Source organism: Carcharodon carcharias, chromosome 10 (genome assembly GCF_017639515.1).
Source record: "Carcharodon carcharias isolate sCarCar2 chromosome 10, sCarCar2.pri, whole genome shotgun sequence".
NCBI classification, from domain to species: Eukaryota; Metazoa; Chordata; class Chondrichthyes; order Lamniformes; family Lamnidae; genus Carcharodon; species Carcharodon carcharias.
Genome location: NC_054476.1, coordinates 11,167,499 through 11,187,336, shown reverse-complemented (window position 1 = coordinate 11,187,336; position 19,838 = coordinate 11,167,499). Strand labels below are relative to the sequence as shown.

Here is a 19,838-nt window from a genome sequence, read left to right as displayed (position 1 = left end):
TCCCTGTCAAAGTACTTTTTAAGCATACTTACATGACGCACCCGCTGCTTCTTTCTTCTATCTGGAGTATTTATTAAATAATTCACTTCACTCAGCTTCTTTTCAATCCTGTAAGGCCCATTAAACCATGCCTTTAATGAGTCACCCAGTACTGGTAACAGGGCTAATAGTTTCCCCCCAGCAACCAAACTACAAGCTGTAGCTTTCCTGTCTGCTTTCACTTTCATCGTTTCCTGTGATATCTTTAAATGTTCCGTAACCAATTCAAGCTCTGTCCTCTCTCTGAATTTGATGCAGAATCCAGGAGAGTTGTTTCTGAATTTTGACCCACCAGTTTCTCATGAATCAATTTCAGTTGCCCTTTCACCTCATGACCATAAACTAGTTCAAAAGGACTGAAGTCAGTTGATGCACTAGGGGCGTCCCTAATAGCAGACAACAAGAATGGACTTCCCGTATCCCAATCCTGTGGATAATTTTGACTATATGCTCTCATCATAGTTTTTAAGAATTTGATGCCGTCTTTCCAAAGCCCCTTGGGATTCAGGACGATAAGCTGTTGACTTCAACTGTTTTCTCCCCAAACTGTTCTTTACTTCCTTAAACAGCTGTAACATGAAACTTGAACCATGATCTGATTGTATTTCTTTAGGTAAACCATAGCTTGTAAAAAATGTAGTTAACTCTTCCACAATGTTGTGATATTTGTCAAAGGTATTGTTTCAGGAAACCTAGTGTAGACATACATCCATTATTGTCAGTAAATACTGATTTCCACTTTTAGTCTTAGGGAGAGGGTCCTACACAATCAATCATGACCTTGGTAATAGGTTCTTCAAATGCTGGAATGGGAATTAAAGGTGCTGGCTTAATCACTGCTTGTGGTTTCCCTATCACCTGACATGTGTAACATGTTCTACAGAATTTGACAAAACTATGCAATTCACGCCAATAAAAATGTTTTTGTATCTTCGCCTCTGGCTTTCCAATTCCTATTTGTCCCCCCATTGGAATTTCATGAGCTATCCTCAGAATCTCATTGCTATATCCAGATGGTATAACAATCTGATGCACCTCCCTCCAGCTTTCATTCGCTGAAACTTGATAAGGCCTCCATTTTCTCATTTAAAAATTATCCTTAAGTTAATAACATTCTGGAATAAAATGCTGAAAAATTTATCGCAGCGAGTGATGAAAGTGAAAGCAGACAGGAAGGCCACAGCTTGTTTTGTTGCTGGGGAGAAAATATTAGTTCTGTTACCAGTACTGGGTGGCTCGTTACAGGCATGGTTTAATGGGCCTTACAGGATTGAAAAGAAGCTGAGCGAAGTGAATTATTTAATAAATACTCCAGATAGAAGAAAGAAGCAGAGGGTGTGTCATGTAAAAGTACTTTGACTGGAAAGAGGACCAAAAGGAGGTGTTAGAGGTGGTAGGTAATGAGAAAGAAGTAGAAATGCAGAATTCTGAAATTGATTTTCCATTGAAATACATTTTGCCTCTGTTTCTGAGTAAACTGTCTGATATAAATATAAAAACAAAAGAACTGCGGATGCTGGAAATCCAAAACAAAAACCGAATTACCTGGAAAAACTCAGCAGGTCTGGCAACATCGGCGGAGAAGAAAAGAGTTGACGTTTCGAGTCCTCATGGCCCTTCGACAATATCACCAACTTTAACTTTAACACCTATGTGTTCTATTGTACTATTGTCGTTGACATCTTTTGATGATCTGCTTCTATCATTGAGATAAAAACAAAAAAACTGCGGATGCTGGAAATCCAAAACAAAAACAGAATTACCTGGAAAAACTCAGCAGGTCTGGCAGCATCGGAATGCATCCGATGCTGCCAGACCTGCTGAGTTTTTCCAGGTAATTCTGTTTTTGCTTCTATCACTGCTTGTTTGTCCCTACAACCACACACCCCCCCCCCCACCCACCTCTCTGTCTCTCTATCTCTCCGCCCCCCACACACACACCTTAAACCAGCTTATATTTCAACTCTTTCTTGGACTCGAACTCAAGTTCTGTCGAAGGGTCATGAGGACTCGAAACGTCAACTCTTTTCTTCTCTGCCGATGCTGCCAGACCTGCTGAGTTTTTCCAGGTAATTCTGTTTTTGTGTCTGATATAAATGTTTTATTTGCAAATCTTTTTTTCTATAACTCCACTAACACCCTTGAGTTAAACACTTCAGCTGCATTGTCGTCTTGTCTTTCTTCCTGAACAATGTTATCAAACACAGCATCAGCTAATTGGATTTCCACACCTTCTCTCTTCCTTTGAACTTCCTATTCTTCTTGTTTCAACATATGAGCCTGTGATCTCATTATCTCTTAATCTGGAAACAATTCAGGATGCTCTCCCTGCAACACTTCTGTTGAAAACACTTCTACAGGCTGCTCAACTTCCATAGGCATCACCCATATTTCTTCTCCGCCGATGCTGCCAGACCTGCTGAGTTTTTCCAGGTAATTCTGTTTTTGTTTTTGTTTTGGATTTCCAGCATCCGCAGTTTTTTTGTTTTTATTTTTTTGTTTTTACCCATATTTGTGATCCAGCTTTATCATTACCCAGAATAAATTGAACCACTGCAATGGGCAATTTTTCCATTACTCCAACAATCACCTCACCTGTTTACCACTTGCTCTTTAAATTTACCTTCCACAATGGAATACGTTTAGCATCTCCATGAACCGCACTTATATTCAACTGTTCCTGCAATACTCCCTCTGAATAACAAATGGCATTATCCCACAACATTAATGATAGACTAGCCCCTGTGTCTCTTAAAATGTTAACATCTTTACCTACTCCACCATGTACACATGGAAAGACTTTCCCTTCACACACAAAACCTTTAAACATTTCTGCAACCTGCTCCTCAGAATTCTCTTGGGTAAATTGTGAATACATTCCTACTTCTTTATCTATCACTGATTCTCACTGTTTTACCTGTACACAAACCAATGGTTTTTCCTGTGCCTGAACCTCAGAATCCACAGTGCTTTTACTTCCAGAACTTTTATGCATCCCTATAATTCTGACAGATTTTCCCTGCAATTTCCAGCACACACATTTATTATGTCCAACTTTATTACAATGAAAACACCTCAATTTTTGAATGTCACTTCTACCCTCAGTACTTTCCTGTTTATTCTGAGAAAAAGCTTCCTACGAATTTCCACCTACTCCTTCTGTTCCATGACTATCCACCTTCCCACTTTCTATCCTTTTCTGATTTAAAAAGGTGACGAAAAAAGGGTTTACCTCTATAAACTAACTTATAATCATCAGCTACCTCAGCTGCTTGTCTTACCATTTGAACCCTCTGTTCCTCCACATGAGTTCTCACGACTGAAGAAATTGAATCTTTAGATTGTTCCAAAAGAATTTCTTCTCTAAGTTGTGTTTGTTGTTTCTATCTTTAATGCCCATATCCACTGGTCAAAATTATTTTGTTTTACTCTTTCAAGTTTGCCCAGGCTGTTTTCTCATATTTCCTAAATTTCTGCCTGTATACCTCAGGAACCAACTCCTATGCACTCAAAATAGCCTTTTTTTTTACTACATCATAGTTCACCGACAGCTCTTCTGATAATGAAGCATAACCCTCATGTGCTCTACCCACCAACCTGGATTGTAACAACAGTGTCCAGTTTTTCTGTGGCCATTTCACCTGTTTAGCTATCTTCTCAAATGAAGAATGCTTCCACATCTCTTTCCTCAAACGTCAGAAGAGCTTGTACAAATTTAAACATCGAACCATTGGTTTTTAGGTTAAAGGTTTTTTCCTCATCAGAACTTTTCTCAGAATCTGAGATCTCTTTTTTACCTTCCAGCCTTTTAAGCTGACACACCCATTCTCTTTCCTTCTCTATTTGCCTTGCCTCTCTTTCTTTATCCTTCTCTCTTGCCTGAAATTCCAGTTCCAGTTTTCTTTCTCCTGCCGTTCTGCTTGCTCCCTTTGAAATGTCTTTCCTTTTTATTTTTCTGTCCTTTTCTCCTGTCTCTAGCTCAAGTTTTTTCATTTCCTCTGCTTGTTGAAGTTCAAGCTTCTTCATTTCTAACTGAAGTCTCACTACCTCCCGCTGTGACTCACCAGTGCCAGGTATCACTTCCAACTTTAAACCTGCTTTCTTTGCCCCTGCATGTAATCCCAATTGTAATCTATTTTCCAATTCCATTAACTTGACTTTATTTACCCTTTGTAAACCAACCAAAGTTATAACTTCCACTGCCAAACAAGTCAGAGCAATTGCCAAAGCCATATTGCAGTATCACCACTTAAAAACCTCACACCAACTCCCGAATTCAAAGTGCTTCTCGTACTTGTAAGATTCACCAACTGCAAATCAATCGAGGAATTTCAAATATATCCTGCAAAAAGCTATGTTATGGCACAGCTGATGGTAAATGCTGAGCTGTTCAAATTCCAAAGGGATACTTGAAACAACTGCTACATCTTGTTTTGCAATTTGTATAAATTTTGAGATGTGTGCCTTGAATTCAGTAGTAATAAGACCACCAAGTCTTATAGGTTTTTACAAAACTAGATTAAACATTTATTAACAAGAAAAATGATTTTTAAGCACACACACATGTCTGCAAATTACTGCTATGATAACTTCTAAACCCCCTACTTAATCTGACTCCCAGTTATACTTTTGTTCAGGCAACGGTAAGGCACAGATTTTAAAAGACCCAGGTGAGGTGACACACAATACTCTGAACCAGTCAAATGCAAAGTGAGTTTCCTTCATATCAGTTCGTGTAGACAGCAGCTTGAGATGTTGAAGCTGAAGGCTTTTCGCACTTGTTAGATCCTAAAATGCCTACCCTTGTACACAGCCTTCTCTCCTTTATACATATTATCCCCTTTGAATACAAATTCCCATTGTTTCACTATGCCTTTGGACTTTACCTTTCTGATAATAAAAATCTCTCATAGTACTAAGTTTTACCAGTAATCTTTAGAAAAAATAAACACACTTTCTGAGCTCTACCTGGCTTGGTGTAATATTTCACTCCCTGTTTTAAAAACGATCTGGTCTGGATTATTTACAAATGAAAATATCCTTTTACACCTTACATTCTAAACTTCCCCCATGTTTACATCGAAGCCTTCAGACCAGCTGCCAATTAAGTCTCACAGACACAGATACCACTATTTTACAATAAATTCCAATAATATTTTTATATCTTCCTGACAGTGCAGTTGTACATTTAGTGCATGTTTTCTCTGTTCAACTTGGCCGTATAAAAATGTTGTACCTGTATTCTAAAACGTGTATGTCTTTACCATTTCTAGATGGGATAGAGGGACAAACCACTTGCTGTTTAATATGCTTCCAGGAGGCCCTCCTGATTATAATACTGCACTCGACGTTCCACGTGACAGGTAAGTTTGTAGTCCTGCACCAAAAAATTGGTTCTACTGCTCCCTGAGTTCTCCTGTTAATCTCTGCTCTTAAGCAAGTAGCCAGCCTGATTTGCTTAGCACAAAGTGTCGCTTGTAGGATGAGAGAATAGGTAATATTTTTATTGAAGAGTAGATACCTTTGTATTGATCTGCAGAGGGCGGGTTGGCTAGTGACGCTCCCAACTTGATGAGGCAAATTCATGAGTTATTCCAATTTACCCTCATCTGATTGACAAAATGTTGCTGTACTACAAACCATGCTTTTCAGTTAATGATTGTTCGATTCCTGAACTAAAGTCTGAAATTCGTGAACTTATTGTCCAAGAGTGCAAAAGGTAAATTCAGAATTGCTTTGTGCTAGATATGACTTAAAATGCTCCTCTGTCTACTAATGAGAGTTAAATTCAGGCTGATCAGGTACCTCTTGTAGAGGAGGTGAGTCTTGGTGAAGAATAATATAATGTTGTCATATGACCCAACCATATGCATAGTTTGATTAGTTTAACAGACAATCTATTGGGTTTTGAAATGCATAATTACTGTAAATAAATGTTCAATGCATTGTTGACCTCTAGTAACCTTTTTCATGTTTTGTTAAAATTAAGTTTTACTGAACTATGTCCTATTTGTGTTTTACCAGATTATATTATTATTCCTGTCCCTCATGCAGCTATTAGCTTTTAATGCATTTTGGCATATATCTAGTGGCACAATTTCAAACCAATCAGTGCTCCTAGTCTCTGCCCTCTGGGTTTTGCTGGTGAGGCTGTTTTGACTTTCTGCAGACAATAGATTGCAGTAGAATGTCATAATGCACTTTGGGAGGCGCACATGGTTTTGCAAACTACGAAAACCATTAGTTGATTGTGCAGCTCTCATTTTAATTCTTTCAGAAGGAGGATAAGACTTTGAAATGTAATGTAAAGTGATTGAATTGTTTAAGTTCGACCGCCAACAGTTCCATGTTTAATCACATCACTTTTTTATAGCAATAATGTTACCAGAATCAAACAGTTTGGAACTCTACATGAAAATAGTTCAGAAGAGGATCTGATCATTAGAATATGCATTTTTAAGAGACCATAGTGCAGTTTGAAACAAAATTAAAAATACCTGGAAAAACTCAGTAGGTCTGACAGCATCTGCGGACAGGAACACAGTTAACGTTTCGAGGCCATAAGACTCTTCAACAAAACAGTACTGCAGTTTGACTTGTAAATGGACTTCTAAAAAAAGTTTAGTTTCTTTTTGTGTTCCCCTTCACTCATTTAAATATTTTGACCTGGATTTTGTGATAGGAATGGTGAGACTATCAGTGCTCATCCTTAATAAGGAGTAAATCAGACAGCAACTTCTTACTAATCAGCACGTTGCTGTTTGATTTGCTCCTCTTCTCCCCAAGCTCCATTGAGAGATGCTGCATTCAATCATGCAAATGGCTTGAAGTTGTGATATTCACCCACTCAAACACCCTAAAAAAGGTTAGGGCCTACCCATTCAAATGTAAGTGAATTTTAACTGTGGTTGTATGTTGAGCTTTAATTGCTGCCAAACAACCTCTCTTGCGTTGAATATTTACTTCTATAAGTGAAATAATGTTACCAGAATCAAACAGTTTGATTAGATCTGAATTATTGTTGGAGATTTTAAAAAGATTAAAAATTAAAACAGTTACTTTTTCTTTATAGCTCCCTTAAACCCATATTTCTTTCCCGCTCTTAATTTTATTTGCTGTACATAATTTTGCATTGAATTAAATATTCTATGTTATACTTCCTGGTTGAGACTCCCCACTGCCTCTTTAAGATTCTTCAATCTGATTGATAGACAGTTGATTTTCCTGTTCAGACAGGACTCAGATTCCCTGTAGAGGGCACTGTGTTGTATTGACATTAAGTTGCCACGCATCAGAGTAATGAACAGCAAATGCTGTTTGTTCATTGTTGACTGCAAAATCTGAGCTCATATTTAGAATTGCTTGGTGTTTTTTTTTAGTATTTGGTTAATTTTATTGCAATCCACAAGAGGGCAGCAAACTTCCAGCTTGAAGTCTTAGCTGAGCAATATAACGGTACAATAACAAGAACCTTTGTCCAACTGCAGTGGAAAACAATGGATAACTAGTAAGTTACAGGTATGTGACTGGCAGATCAGATGACAGAAGTCACCAGCAAATCCTGTTAGAAATATCATCTGACTTCTAAATTGCAGACTTTATTTTGAACCCTGTTATCTTTATAATATACTTAATTCAACTTGATTTTTAAAAAAAAGCACTACTGCGTTTCAGGTTATTTTAAGAGTGCGTTGGTGTTTTGATGAGGCGCGAAATAATATTTGCAGAAGTGGAGTTATGTGCACTCCTTTGCAAGATCATTGTAGGTTTGCAAGTAGATTCCAAAAGACATGTTTATGTTTGAGCACTTGTGCAAGCATAGAACTGTTCACTCCCCTTTCTTTGCTCATTGGTCCAGAACCAATATGCATTTAAAAGTTAAGTTAGAAGTATTGACATCCAGACATTGCTTCATGTGGTGCGATTGCAAGAGAAAGCCAGATTTCTCCATTACTTCTTGCATTTTTGCTTCTTTTTCGCAGTTTTACTCTTGTGTTTTTCACACCCCAAACTTTTATTTTGCTTTCTATGTTTTCTCTTCACACTTGTTAATTAGTGTATTTGTTCCTCTTCCTTCAAGTTTGTGTATGGTTTCTTTTATCAGTCTTCTAATAAATACAGCTAATCTGCACCTAAAAATGCCAGTTGGAGTCTACGTTAACAGAAGTAACATTCTCATTGTATATTTTGTAGGTAAAATAAATTAGGGGTAAAACAAAATTTATTCCACAAGCATTTTAGTGAACTTGTCAGTCAAGGGGACGGTAAAAACAAACTGATGCATTTTAGCAGTGTTATTAAAAGATACCATATATCTACAGGATTCAGGGTATGCACGACTTGTTTATTTTTGTCACCTGCACAATAAACTCCATACTTTCATTTTTTTTTTTAAAGCTGGGAGAGAAATACTAGTTCAAGTACACCTGCAAGCTAGTTTTTCACTCATTAACCTTTCCCTCAAATGAAGCTCATGGAACTAACTTTGTTGTTCTTACCAAGTAAATCAGAGCCTTAGTGACTCTTTCAAAGCAAGGAACACTTGCATTTATATAGCACCTCAGAACTCTCATAGCACTCGATCATCAATGAAGTACTATTGAAGTGTACCTACTGTTGTAATGTAGGATACACAGTAACTATTTTGTGACAACAAGGTCCCATATAAAGCAATGCGATAATGAGCAGATAACCTGTTTTAATAATGTTGGTTGAGGGATTAATATTGGCCAGGACACACAGGACAGAATCCCTCCCTGGTCACTAGGTGAAAGAAGAGTCTGCGGTTCCACGAATATTGATGACTTGATATATCTCACCACTGCTGAACTTCTGTCAGTATCCTGGATATTAAACTTTTCTTTGGGGGAGTTTTTGCTTTGCATATTTGTCATTTGTATCTAGTTTTGCAATTCCTGTTCAAAAATTTCCTGTGCTGGAAGTAGCTTAGAAGTAGTTTATGAATTGCCTTTATGTAGAGATCTGTTACCCACCCTAACAAAAGAATTGCTTATTATTGAATTATTAAATTACCGAATAATTGGGAGTCCCAAATATTTTGATAGCTTGCATGTGTGGCTCATTCCACAGGAAAGATAACAACTAACCATTAAGTGGTTTTAAAGGAAGTCATGAAAATTCCAGTGGATGATTGATAAGATATTAATTGGAGTGTAGATAATGTACATTCAATTGTAATTTAAAGCCATCTTTTCATGCTTCAGTTGTAGCACTCTCAACTCTCACTCCAGGGCTTGAGGCAAGGCTGACACTCTGCTGCTGTACTACAAGAGTGTTGTATTGTTGGAGGTGGATGAGACGTTAAACTGAGGCCCTGTCTGTCCCCTCAGGTGGACATGAAAGAACCCATGGTATTGTTTCAAAGAAGGAAAGGGAAATTATCTCTGGTGTCCTGGCCGGTATTTATCCTCATTTACAAAAAAAACATATCATCTGGTCATTATCACAATTCTGATTGTAGGAACTTGCTGTGCGCAAATTGGCTGCCATTTTTTCTACATTCTGAAGTGTAGTCACTGTTGTCAAGTAATTTATGGGCTGTAAAGCATTTTGAGCCATTCTGTGGGTCATGAAAGGCAAAATGGAAATACATTTTTTTCTTCCTTATAACTGAGGTTAGATTGTAATATTTCAAATGTGATTTTACTTCAGATTATTTAAATGTCTATAACAAAGCTTGAATTTTCTAGTTAAACTTAAGTAGTTATTTATAAATTTGAGTGACTTTTTGGAATTGTGCTTTTGAGTGGATTGTTAGGAATCTGATTTCTGAAAGAGCAGTAAGATAAATGAGCAGAATATCTGCTTTAGCAATGTTGGTTGAGGGATACAGGAAGAATTCCCTGCCCTTTTTACAAAGAGTGCCATAGATCCTTTACATCCAACTGACAGAACACTGAACCCAAGTTTACCAGGCGATTGTAATATTCCTTTGTATATACTAGAAGTTACCTGCCCCATTTCATGCATTGTATACCTCTTCAGCGCCACACCACTAAATATTCTGAAGTTTTATAGTGATTTTAGGGGAGAAACCTTTTTTTGAGTAAGGCCTTTTCCTTGATGTTCCACAGTATTTGTATTGCATTTCAGAACTATAAAAACGTTTTGCATTGTAACATTGTTCAGTCATTGCAAACTGTTCCATGTGGTTTCTTTCAAAATTCAGTTTAAATATTACATGTCATTTTTACCATGTCATTAAAAAGCAGTATTTTCTAATGTTACTGTTACATAAACCTACAGTATATCATATACCTTGTATTTTTCCAAAATACTGCTATTTTTGTAATAGAGAATGATGGGTTGGTTTAGTTTTTGAAATATAATCTCTGGAATCTAGGCCAATGTAGAGTATTGCCAGGGAGCAAAGCCAACTGATCGTTAACCACTCCATCTTTCTATACCTAGTCCTTCAATTTTGTTTTGCTTTCTAAATCTTCACATCCTTTAGCTCCAATTTTGCATTAACTACAAAGTATTTTTAATTCTGCTCATAGCCACAAAATGCTAATAATTTTTGTATTTCAATATTTTTCTTGGCCTTGCTATATTATTACCTCTGGATTAAGGTTGAACAAACTGGTGAAAGCTGCAATTCTGATCTAAATTGTGATGTTACATATACCGGGGTAGGGCTTAGTTGCAGTTTCTTTTCTTCGCTCCATCGTCTTGCCAAGTAAGCAAAGAAAGTAAGAGTGAGATGCAGTGGTGAAGCGGGTATTGTTGCCAATAGGAATCTGAATTTTACTGAAGCAAATAAACTGATAGGTCGTGATCACGGGCCATGGCTGATTCCATTGCCCATACCTCGGGACTGACTGTCCAATGATAACCATGAATTTGAAACAGAAGTGGAACGCAAATGCCCTTCTGGTTAGTGTTCTTCTGAGGCTGCGTTCTGGAATTGATTACACGCAGATCCGCACGACTGATTCATGATGTGGATACTTTGCTTACTTTTTCCAAAACACTTTTTTTGTTTCTCAATCTCTCAATTTTATATTTACCATCTGCCTGGAAATCATCAAAGATGTAAGCTTCCTTTACTATGTGATATTTTGAATTAGTAAAGAAAAGATAACAGACTCCAGTGCATAAAACTACATAAAGCATTTCCATTGTTTGATTTTCTATAGTAATATTCAATAAACGATATTAGGTTTTGGGACATGGAATATTGTTTCATCTTTTTTACTTCTTCCGCATTGATTATGCATAGGTTGAATTCTATTGCCCATTGCAGCCATTGCTATCAAAAACAAGACTGTTTGATGAACGCCCATTTGTAAGAAAGTTTGCACTTATAGATGTACTTTTAAGGAACTGGGCCGAGATTACCCGAACTCATTTCATTCGTCATTCCAAAGGAAATATTATTCCGGGGGTCTGGTCTAGTTTACCAACTGTATTGTGCATTGTTCTTTTTTCTCGTTCTGCCTCTGAAATGCTTCCACTCTATTATTATGTTTTTATCTATAAGAAAAACTTTATAGTTACTGCAAATAATTCAACTATGTCAGAATTTTCTGCTAGCCCAGCCACACTGTTCTGATGAATCACATTGTCATATTTAGATTATCTCTGGATTATTATCTGAGCCATGAGCCATTTGGCATAGGGTAAATAAGATTAGGGAGATTAATGCATTTCTCAAAGACCTGGTGTGGAAGAAATGGGTTTTCATTCTCAGGGGCACTCACCAGTACTGGGGAAAGTGGGAGCTGTACCATTGGGGTGGCCTACACGTGGACCGTGCTGGAGCAGTGTTCTGGCAAGTCATATAACAAGGCGGTAGAGAGGCCTATAAACTAAATAGTGAGGGGGAAGGGATCACGCGAGAGGAGATGTGGTAAATCGAAAGGAAACAGAGGTAATAAAGCAGGGTAGCGATTTGCATAATGATAACCAGGTAGTGGAAGGAAGAGACAGACAAGCCTAAGAGTGCTCTAGCAGATAAGGCCAGAGTTTGCAAAAGTAATAAAAATGCAGAGTTAAAGACTGTGTGTATCTGAATGCGTGGAGTATTAATAACAAAAAGGATGAATTGTTAGCACAGATAGAAATAAGTATAACCATTATAGAGACATGGGGTGAAATTTTCCATTTTGGAGACTGTGTGATGGCGGGTAGGTTTCGTGGCATGTTTCCAGCTAGGTGGGGAGTGGGCGGGAACTCGTGCCTGATCTCATGCTCAGAAGCTAATTAATTATGCATCAGCGAGTGGTTCTCCGAATCGCATGGCGGGGTGAGCACTGCCGTTAACTCATGGGATCGACGGTCCAGGCGCCACATTGAAACACCTGCCTTGCCTTGCCGATCTGGGAGTGCTTGTGAGGGAGGTCAGCTCGTCAGGCACCTGCTCGAGAGACACAATCTAGTGCAGGAAGACGATGAATGATCTCATCTGCTCTGCCAGGTTAAGTCAAACTTCAGCTCACTCCAGCCTCTCACTCTTGTGGTTGTTGGAGGTCAATCATCTCAGTTCCAGGAGATCACTGCAGGAGTTCCTCAGGGTAGCCTAGGTTCCTAGGCTAAGCCATCTTCAGTTGCTTTATCAATGACCTTCCTTCTGTCATAAGGTCAGAAGTCGGGATGTTCGCTGACGATTGCACAATGTTCAGCACCATTCGTGACTCCTCAGATACTGAAGCAGTCCATGTTCAAATGCAGCAAGACCTGGACAATATCCAGCCTTGGGCTGACAAGTGGTAAGTAACATTCGTGCCACACAAGTGTCAAGCAATGACCATCTCCAACAAGACAGAAGCTAACCATCGCCCCTTGACATTCAGTGGCATTACTATCGATGAAATTCCCCACTATCAGCATCCTGGAGATTCCTGGACTTTGCCATTGACCAGAAATTGAACTGGGTTAGGCTTATAAATACTGTGGCTGCAAGTGGAGGTCAGAGGCTAGGAATCCTGCAGCAAGTAACTCACTTCCTGGCTCCCCAAAGCCTGTCCATCATCTGCAAGGCACAAGCCAAGAGGGTGATGGAATACTCTCCACTTTCCTGGATGGGTGCAGCTCCAACAACACTGAAGCTTGACACCATCCAGGACAAAGCAGCCCGCTTGATTGACACCCCTTCCACAAACATTCATTCCGTCCACTACTAATGTACAGTAGCAGCAGTGTGCACCATGTACAAGATGCACTGCAGGAACTCATCAAGGCTCTTTGGGCAGCAAATCCCAAACCCATGACCACCACCACCTAGAAGGCCAAAGGCAACAGATACATGGAAATACCATCACTTGAAGTTCCTCTCCAAGCCACTCACCATCCTGACTTGGAAATATATCGCCGTTCCTTCACTGTCGCTGGGTCAAAATCCTGGAACTCCCTCCCTAACAGCACTGTGGGTGTACCTACACCACATGGACTGCAGCGGTTCAAGAAGGTAGATTCTCAAGAGCAATAAATGCTGGCCAGCGATGCCCACATACCCTAAAATGAATTTTAAAAAAACTTCTCATAATGGCATCATGCACTCAAAGGGCTACAGTCTTCAGGGATCTCACACAACATTAATGGGATCACACACACATCAGCACTGATTGCCTCAGAGACAATGTCACCTATCATGCTGCACAAGCTCCATCCTCAGTCCTCACTGGAGAGGGCTCAGCACACACACGAAGCATTCATACTACCTGACTTCTGCTCCATCCCTTCTCATTACATTCCATCCATTTGTCTTCATGCAGGCCAAACTTGCCCACAACAAGAGGGAGAGATCCCAGACTGGTGGAGGGACAGCCGACACCCTTCATCATAAGACAGAGCTGAAGTAGGCCATTTGGCCCATCGGTATCTGCTTTGCCATTCAATGAGATCATGGCTGATCTGATAATCCTCAATTCCACTTTCCTGCCTTTTCCCCAGCGCAGAGACAAACACCCCAGTGGGTCATAGCTCTAGATTAGGCTCAGGGTCACTTTCCAGAGAACACCTCACAAACACATCTCAGCTGCAGTCGGAGGCAGTGACAGCCTAGGTGCCTGGCACTCTTGAGGACTGCAGGACATCAGGCACTCACTGAGTCTGAGTCAGATGAGCTTCTGGAAATGACCTTCTCTAACATCCTCGAGATGCAACGGCAGGGCAACGGAAAATCAAGTAGTGTTGTAAGAGGCAGTCAACAGACTAAAGCGAAGAATATAGATGTCTGTTCGCATTCTGACTGATGCCATGGCTCCTCCTTGTGAGCTCCTAGAAGTCTCCATGGGAAGGGTGGTGGCCGCCTTGGAGACTTTAGCCCAGCACGTCCTGCAGGATTTGCGTTCGGGCTTGCACTCCACTGCTATAGGCCTTGGTGAGATCCATCAGTAGCTAGGCGAGAGGAGAGTGAAGGGCACCTTAATCTCCCTCCAGGAGCTCCTTCTCAGGGAGTCGGGCAGGGGCCCTCAAGCAATCATCGGGAGGAAGACCAGCAACTGGAGACCCCTTGGCCATCCACCCATGTGACTCAGTGTCCAGCCAATCTGCCTGTGACCCCATCATCTCCAGCTGTACAGGCCAAGGAGGGTGCACCTGTGCCACAGCAGGAGACCCAAAGCAGGCTGGGGCCCTCCAGGTCTCGGCCCTCCTAGACGACACCCACCAAAGTCATCAAAGATAACAGGGCGTAGCAGTCGGCAGGTTGCCTCCACCTCTGCTGCGGATGTCGGGGATGCACCAACACATAGCGGTAGGGTTAGAAAAATTAAGAAACTTTGACACTTCTGGGTCACGGGTGTTCAATCACTGTCTCTAACACGCACCTTTGTAAATACATTTGCTGTTCATGAGAACGGCCTCATCATTTGAAAGTATCATGCATATGCATCTCTGTGCCCTCTTATTGCGAGGGTGAGCCATGTTCCCAGTCAGTGATCACCTCCCTTTGTAAGCCTCACATTCATATGTTGTGTAGCTGACTCATGAAAGTTATGTCAAGGAGATGTGGCAAACTCTTTACTGGAAGTGTTTGCAAAATGCATTAGTAACCTCCACTCCTGACAAGACAACATGGATTTAGGTGTGCTCACTAGCCTTGGAGGGTTAGCTGTATTTGTGTCTCAAAATAAGATGGCTGTCTTCATTGGTGGTGCCATAGCACAAGACCTGCAGCCATGATGGTCTCTTCAACCATGTGCACTCTCAGTGCCCGCTAAAGGTTTCTCATTAAAGTGGCAACGACTGCATTAAGTGCTTTGATGCAGTGTTCACGCTGTTGTGCCGACTTTTACTTCCCAGAGCGCATGGATACAGGATTCACTGCTGACCTTTACAAAGATTAGGACCCTGAAGAATCATGAGGGTTGAAGATGTCAGTCCAAATGCTAAGCTTGCTCTCAACGTTACTGATGTAAAGGCCTTAGAGTACTGGCATGGCACTAAGGGATAAGAGGAATGTGGCTGTGTCCCATTGCCTGCACCTTACTCCCCCTGGAATCTTGTGGTTAACAGTGTGACGCAGACATGTCTTCCATGTCGTGCTTTTTTGATGGCATCCTCACATGGAAGCTGACCCTCGTCAACTTCTTCAGGTTCCTGCCCTTCCTGCTCTTCATCATAGGAGGAGCTCTCAGCGCCCTCCATGTCTCCCTCTGGCAAGGAATTCCCCCTTGAAGGGCCAAGTTGTGAAGTGTGCAACAGACCACGCTTATGCAGAAACTCTGTGTGGAGAGTACTGCAGCATCCCATCTGAAAGGTCCAAATGTCGGGAGCCCATCTTCAGGATGCCAAAGGTCTGTGTTGTATTTCTCCTCGAGGGTGGGTGTCATGAGCCCCTGTTTGAGCGGGTATTTCTTATTTCCAAGCAGTCAACCATTTAATTGCTGAGGACCTTTGAATATATGAGGCACCTGGGTACGACTCAGGCCACCATCTCCCCCCCCACCCCCCCCCAACTCAAACCTCACCATACTCCATTGCCCCCCCATATCTTTGTCATTCTTCCTTCCCCCCCACCCCACAGTTACAATGCTGGCCCCTGTTTCAGAGTGCAGCCCTGCCTAAGACCCGCAGCACACACTGATTGCTGCCCCTCCTGGAGTCCGGAGGCACCCACCATGAGCAGACCAACCCTACACCCCCAGCAGTGTGACGTTACACTGCCATTGCTGAGAAACCAGGGCTGCGCTGTAGCAGGTAGGCTTTGAATGCTGCATTCACTCGAAGTTCATGAGCAAAGTTTCGTGGACAGCTGCACGTGATTTCCAAACGTGATTTGGACTAGTCTCATTTCCCACTGACGTAGCACAGGATTTGCAGGTAGAATGTGATTCCAGCAAGTAGTGTTTTTAATGAGCGTTCATGATATGGTAGTGCATAAAAATGGAAATCCCAACATGGACCAGTGGGAAAATTGTGGTGAGAGGAAGATTCCGAGTTGATTTCCAGCCAGCGGACATCCCATTTTTGATGCCTCTGAATTTTCTGCTCCTGCCCACTATGAAGTCTGCTGCTGGCAGGACCAGAATATTCCATTGTTGCAAGGTGACCAAGGCTGGGACCTGAATTTTGAGGGGTATTTGACCTTCTGAAATGACAGGAAGCTAGGAAAAAGTGATGGGTTAGCTCTGTTAATTAAGCATGTTATTAATATAGTGGTGAGAGGTAACCTTAGCTCGAAAGAGCAAGATGTCAAATCAGTTTATGTAGAGATAAATAAGAAAGGTAAGAGGTCACTTTGTGGGAATAGTTTATAGGTCCCCTAACATTCTGCAGACTACACAGAAATAAGTAGATGGAGCATGTAAGCAAGGTACAGCAATAATGATGAGTGACTTTAATCTAAATGTGAATTGGGTGTATCAGATTGGCAAAGATAGCCTGGAAAATTAATTCATAGATTGTACTCAGGACAACTTCTAAGAGCAGTATGTTCTGGAGCCAACCAGGGAGTAGGCTGTTCTAGAGCTGTTAATGTGCAATGCGACAGGATTAATCAATAACCTCATGGTAAAGGAGGCTGTAGATGACAGTGAGCGTAACATGATAAAATTTTGTGCTCTGTTTGAAGGGGGGAAGTATGGGTCCAAGATTAGTGTTTTAAACCTAAATAAAGGTAATTATAAGGGTATGTAGACGGAGCTAGCTAAAGTGAACTGGGAAACTAGGTTAAAAGGTAGGACAGTAGAGATGCAGGGAAATATTTAATAACTCTCAGCAAAGATTTATCCCAGTGAGAAAAAAGGTTCTTCGAGAAGGATGGCTAAATAAGGAACTTAAGAATAGTTTCAAATTGAAAGAAACACTGTACAAATCTGCAAAGATTCACGGTGGGCCAGAAGATTGGAAAGATTTTAAGAACCAGCAAAAATGACCAAAGACCTAAGAGGGAGAAAGTAGAGGATAAGAGAAAGGAAGCTAGTAATTTAACAGCAGATGGTAAGAGTTTCTACAAGTATTTAAATAGGGAAATAGTAGCTACAGCTGGTGTTGGTCCTCCAGAGAGAAAGAGGCTGGGGAATTGATAATGGAAAACAATGTGTTGAACAGATATTTTGTGTCTGTCCTCATTGTGGACTTAGCTTTCCAAAGATACTTGAAAATCAAGAGGTGAAAGGAAGGGAGGAACTTAAAATAATCACCATAACCGGGGTAAGTTGCTTGGAAATCTATTAGATCTAAAGACTGACAAATCCCTAGGACCAGATGGCCTGCATCCTGGGGTCTTAATGGAAGTGCATTGGTTATAATCTTCCAAAATTTCTTGGATTCTGGAAGGGCCTCAACATATTGGAAAATAGCAAATTTTAGACCTTAATTTGAGAAAAGGGGGAGACGGAAAGCAGGGAACTATAGGCCAGTTAGCCTAACATCTGTCAGAGGGAAATTGCTAGAATCCATTATTAAGAAGATTATACTTAGAAAATCATATTGTGATCAGTCAGAATCAACATGTTTTTGTGAAAGGGAAATTGTGTTTAACTAATTTATTAGAGACCTTTAAGAAAGTAACAAGCAAGGTGGATAGAGGGGAATCTAGATGTAGTGTACTTGGATTTCCAAATGTCATTTGATCCAAGGTTATTACACAAGATAAGAGCATATGGTGTAGAGAGTAAAAGATTAGAATGGACAAAGGATTGATTAGCTAACAGGCAGCAGAGAGCAGGGATAGATGGGTCTTTTTTGGTTTGGCAAGCTTTTGGGCTAGGGTGCCATAGAGATCAGTGCTAGGTTCTCAAGTACTTATAGTCTGTACCAATGACTTGGATGAGGGGACCGAATGTATGGTAGCAAAATTTGCAGATGACACAAAGATAGGTAGGAAAGTAAGCTGTCAAGAGGAGGTAAAGAGTTTACAAAAGGTCCTAGATGGGTTGAGTGAGTGGGCAAAAAATTTGGCAGTTAAAGTATAATGTGGGAAAATATAAACTTGTCTATGTTGGCAGGAAGAATTGCAAATTGGTAAGGCAAACAAAGCCAGAGCTCCCTGGAGGACAAAAGAGAGAAATTAAATGAAGAAAATGTGTGCTTCTGACTGATGTCAGGTAGAAAATGCAATTGAGAACCAAACTGAATATAGAAGGTTCAGAGGGCAGGTGTAAACGCAAATAAGAGAAGCAAAGAGGGAGTTTGAAAAGAAACTGGCAGCCAACCATAAAGGAGAATCCCAAAGTCTTCTATAAATATGTAAATAGTAAAAACGTGGTAAAAGGAGGAGTAGGGCTGATTAGGGACTAAAAAGGGGATTTATGCATGGAAGCAGAGGGTATAGCTGAGGTGTTAAGTGAATACTTTGCACCTTTCTTTATCAAGGAAGAAGATGCTACCCAGGCCACGGTAAAAGAAGAGGTATTTCAGACAGCAGAAGGATTTAAAATTGACAAGGAGGAGGTATTGGGTAGGCTGTCCATACTTAAAGTTGATAAGGCTTCCGGATGAGATGCATCCAGGGATGCTGAGGGAAGTGAGAGTGGCACTAGTCATAATTCAGCCTTCCTTAGACTTGAAGGTGGTGTCAGAGGATTGGAGAATTTCAAACATTACACCCATGGTCAAATAAAAGCGTAAAGATAAGCCGAGAAACCCCAGGCCAATCAGTTAAATTTTGGTGTTGGGAAATTTCTAGAAACAATAGTCTGACACAAAATTAATAGACACATGGACAAATTCAAATGGATTAAAGAAAGCCAGCATGGATTTCTTAAGGGAAAATTGCATTTAACTAACTTGTTGGAGTTTTGAGAAGAGGTAACAGAGGGTTGATGAGCATAATGCTTTTGATGATGTGTACATGGACTTCCAAAAGGCACTTGATACAGTGCCACACAACAGACTTGTGAGCAAAGTTATACCTCATGGGAATAAAAGGAACAGTAGCAATATGAATACAAAATTGGTCGGGTGACAGGACATAGTAATGGTTAAACCTGATGTTTTGCAGGTTAAAGGAAGGTTTGTAATCGAGTTCCCTGGGGATCAGTGTTGGGACCCTTGCTTTTCCTGATATATATTGACCTAGATCTTGGGATACAGGACATAATTTCAAACTTTGCAGATGATATGAAACTTGGAAACAATGTGAACTGTGAGGAGGATAGTGTATAACTTCAAAAGAACATAGACAAGTTGGTGGAATGGGCCAGCAGGTGAGAAATGAAGTTCAATGTAGAGAAATGTGAAGTGATTCATTTTTGTAAGAGGAATATGGAGAGACAATATAAAATAAAGGATACAACTCTGAAGGGTATGCAGGAGCAGAGGTACCTGGGTGTATATGTGCATAAATCATTGAAGGAGGCAGGGCAGGTTGAGAGAGTGGTTAATAAAGC

General features: G+C 40.5%; 1 protein-coding gene across 2 annotated transcripts in view; it reads left to right on the top strand.

The window, feature by feature from the left end:
• ext2 (exostosin glycosyltransferase 2) overlaps positions 1-19,838 on the top strand; it is a 182,890-nt gene that overhangs the window by 21,271 nt on the left and 141,781 nt on the right. For both annotated transcript variants that reach the window (XM_041196924.1, XM_041196923.1), the window contains exon 3: positions 5,313-5,402. In XM_041196924.1, the coding sequence (XP_041052858.1) occupies positions 5,313-5,402 (90 nt within the window). The remainder of the gene's footprint in view (positions 1-5,312; positions 5,403-19,838) is intronic.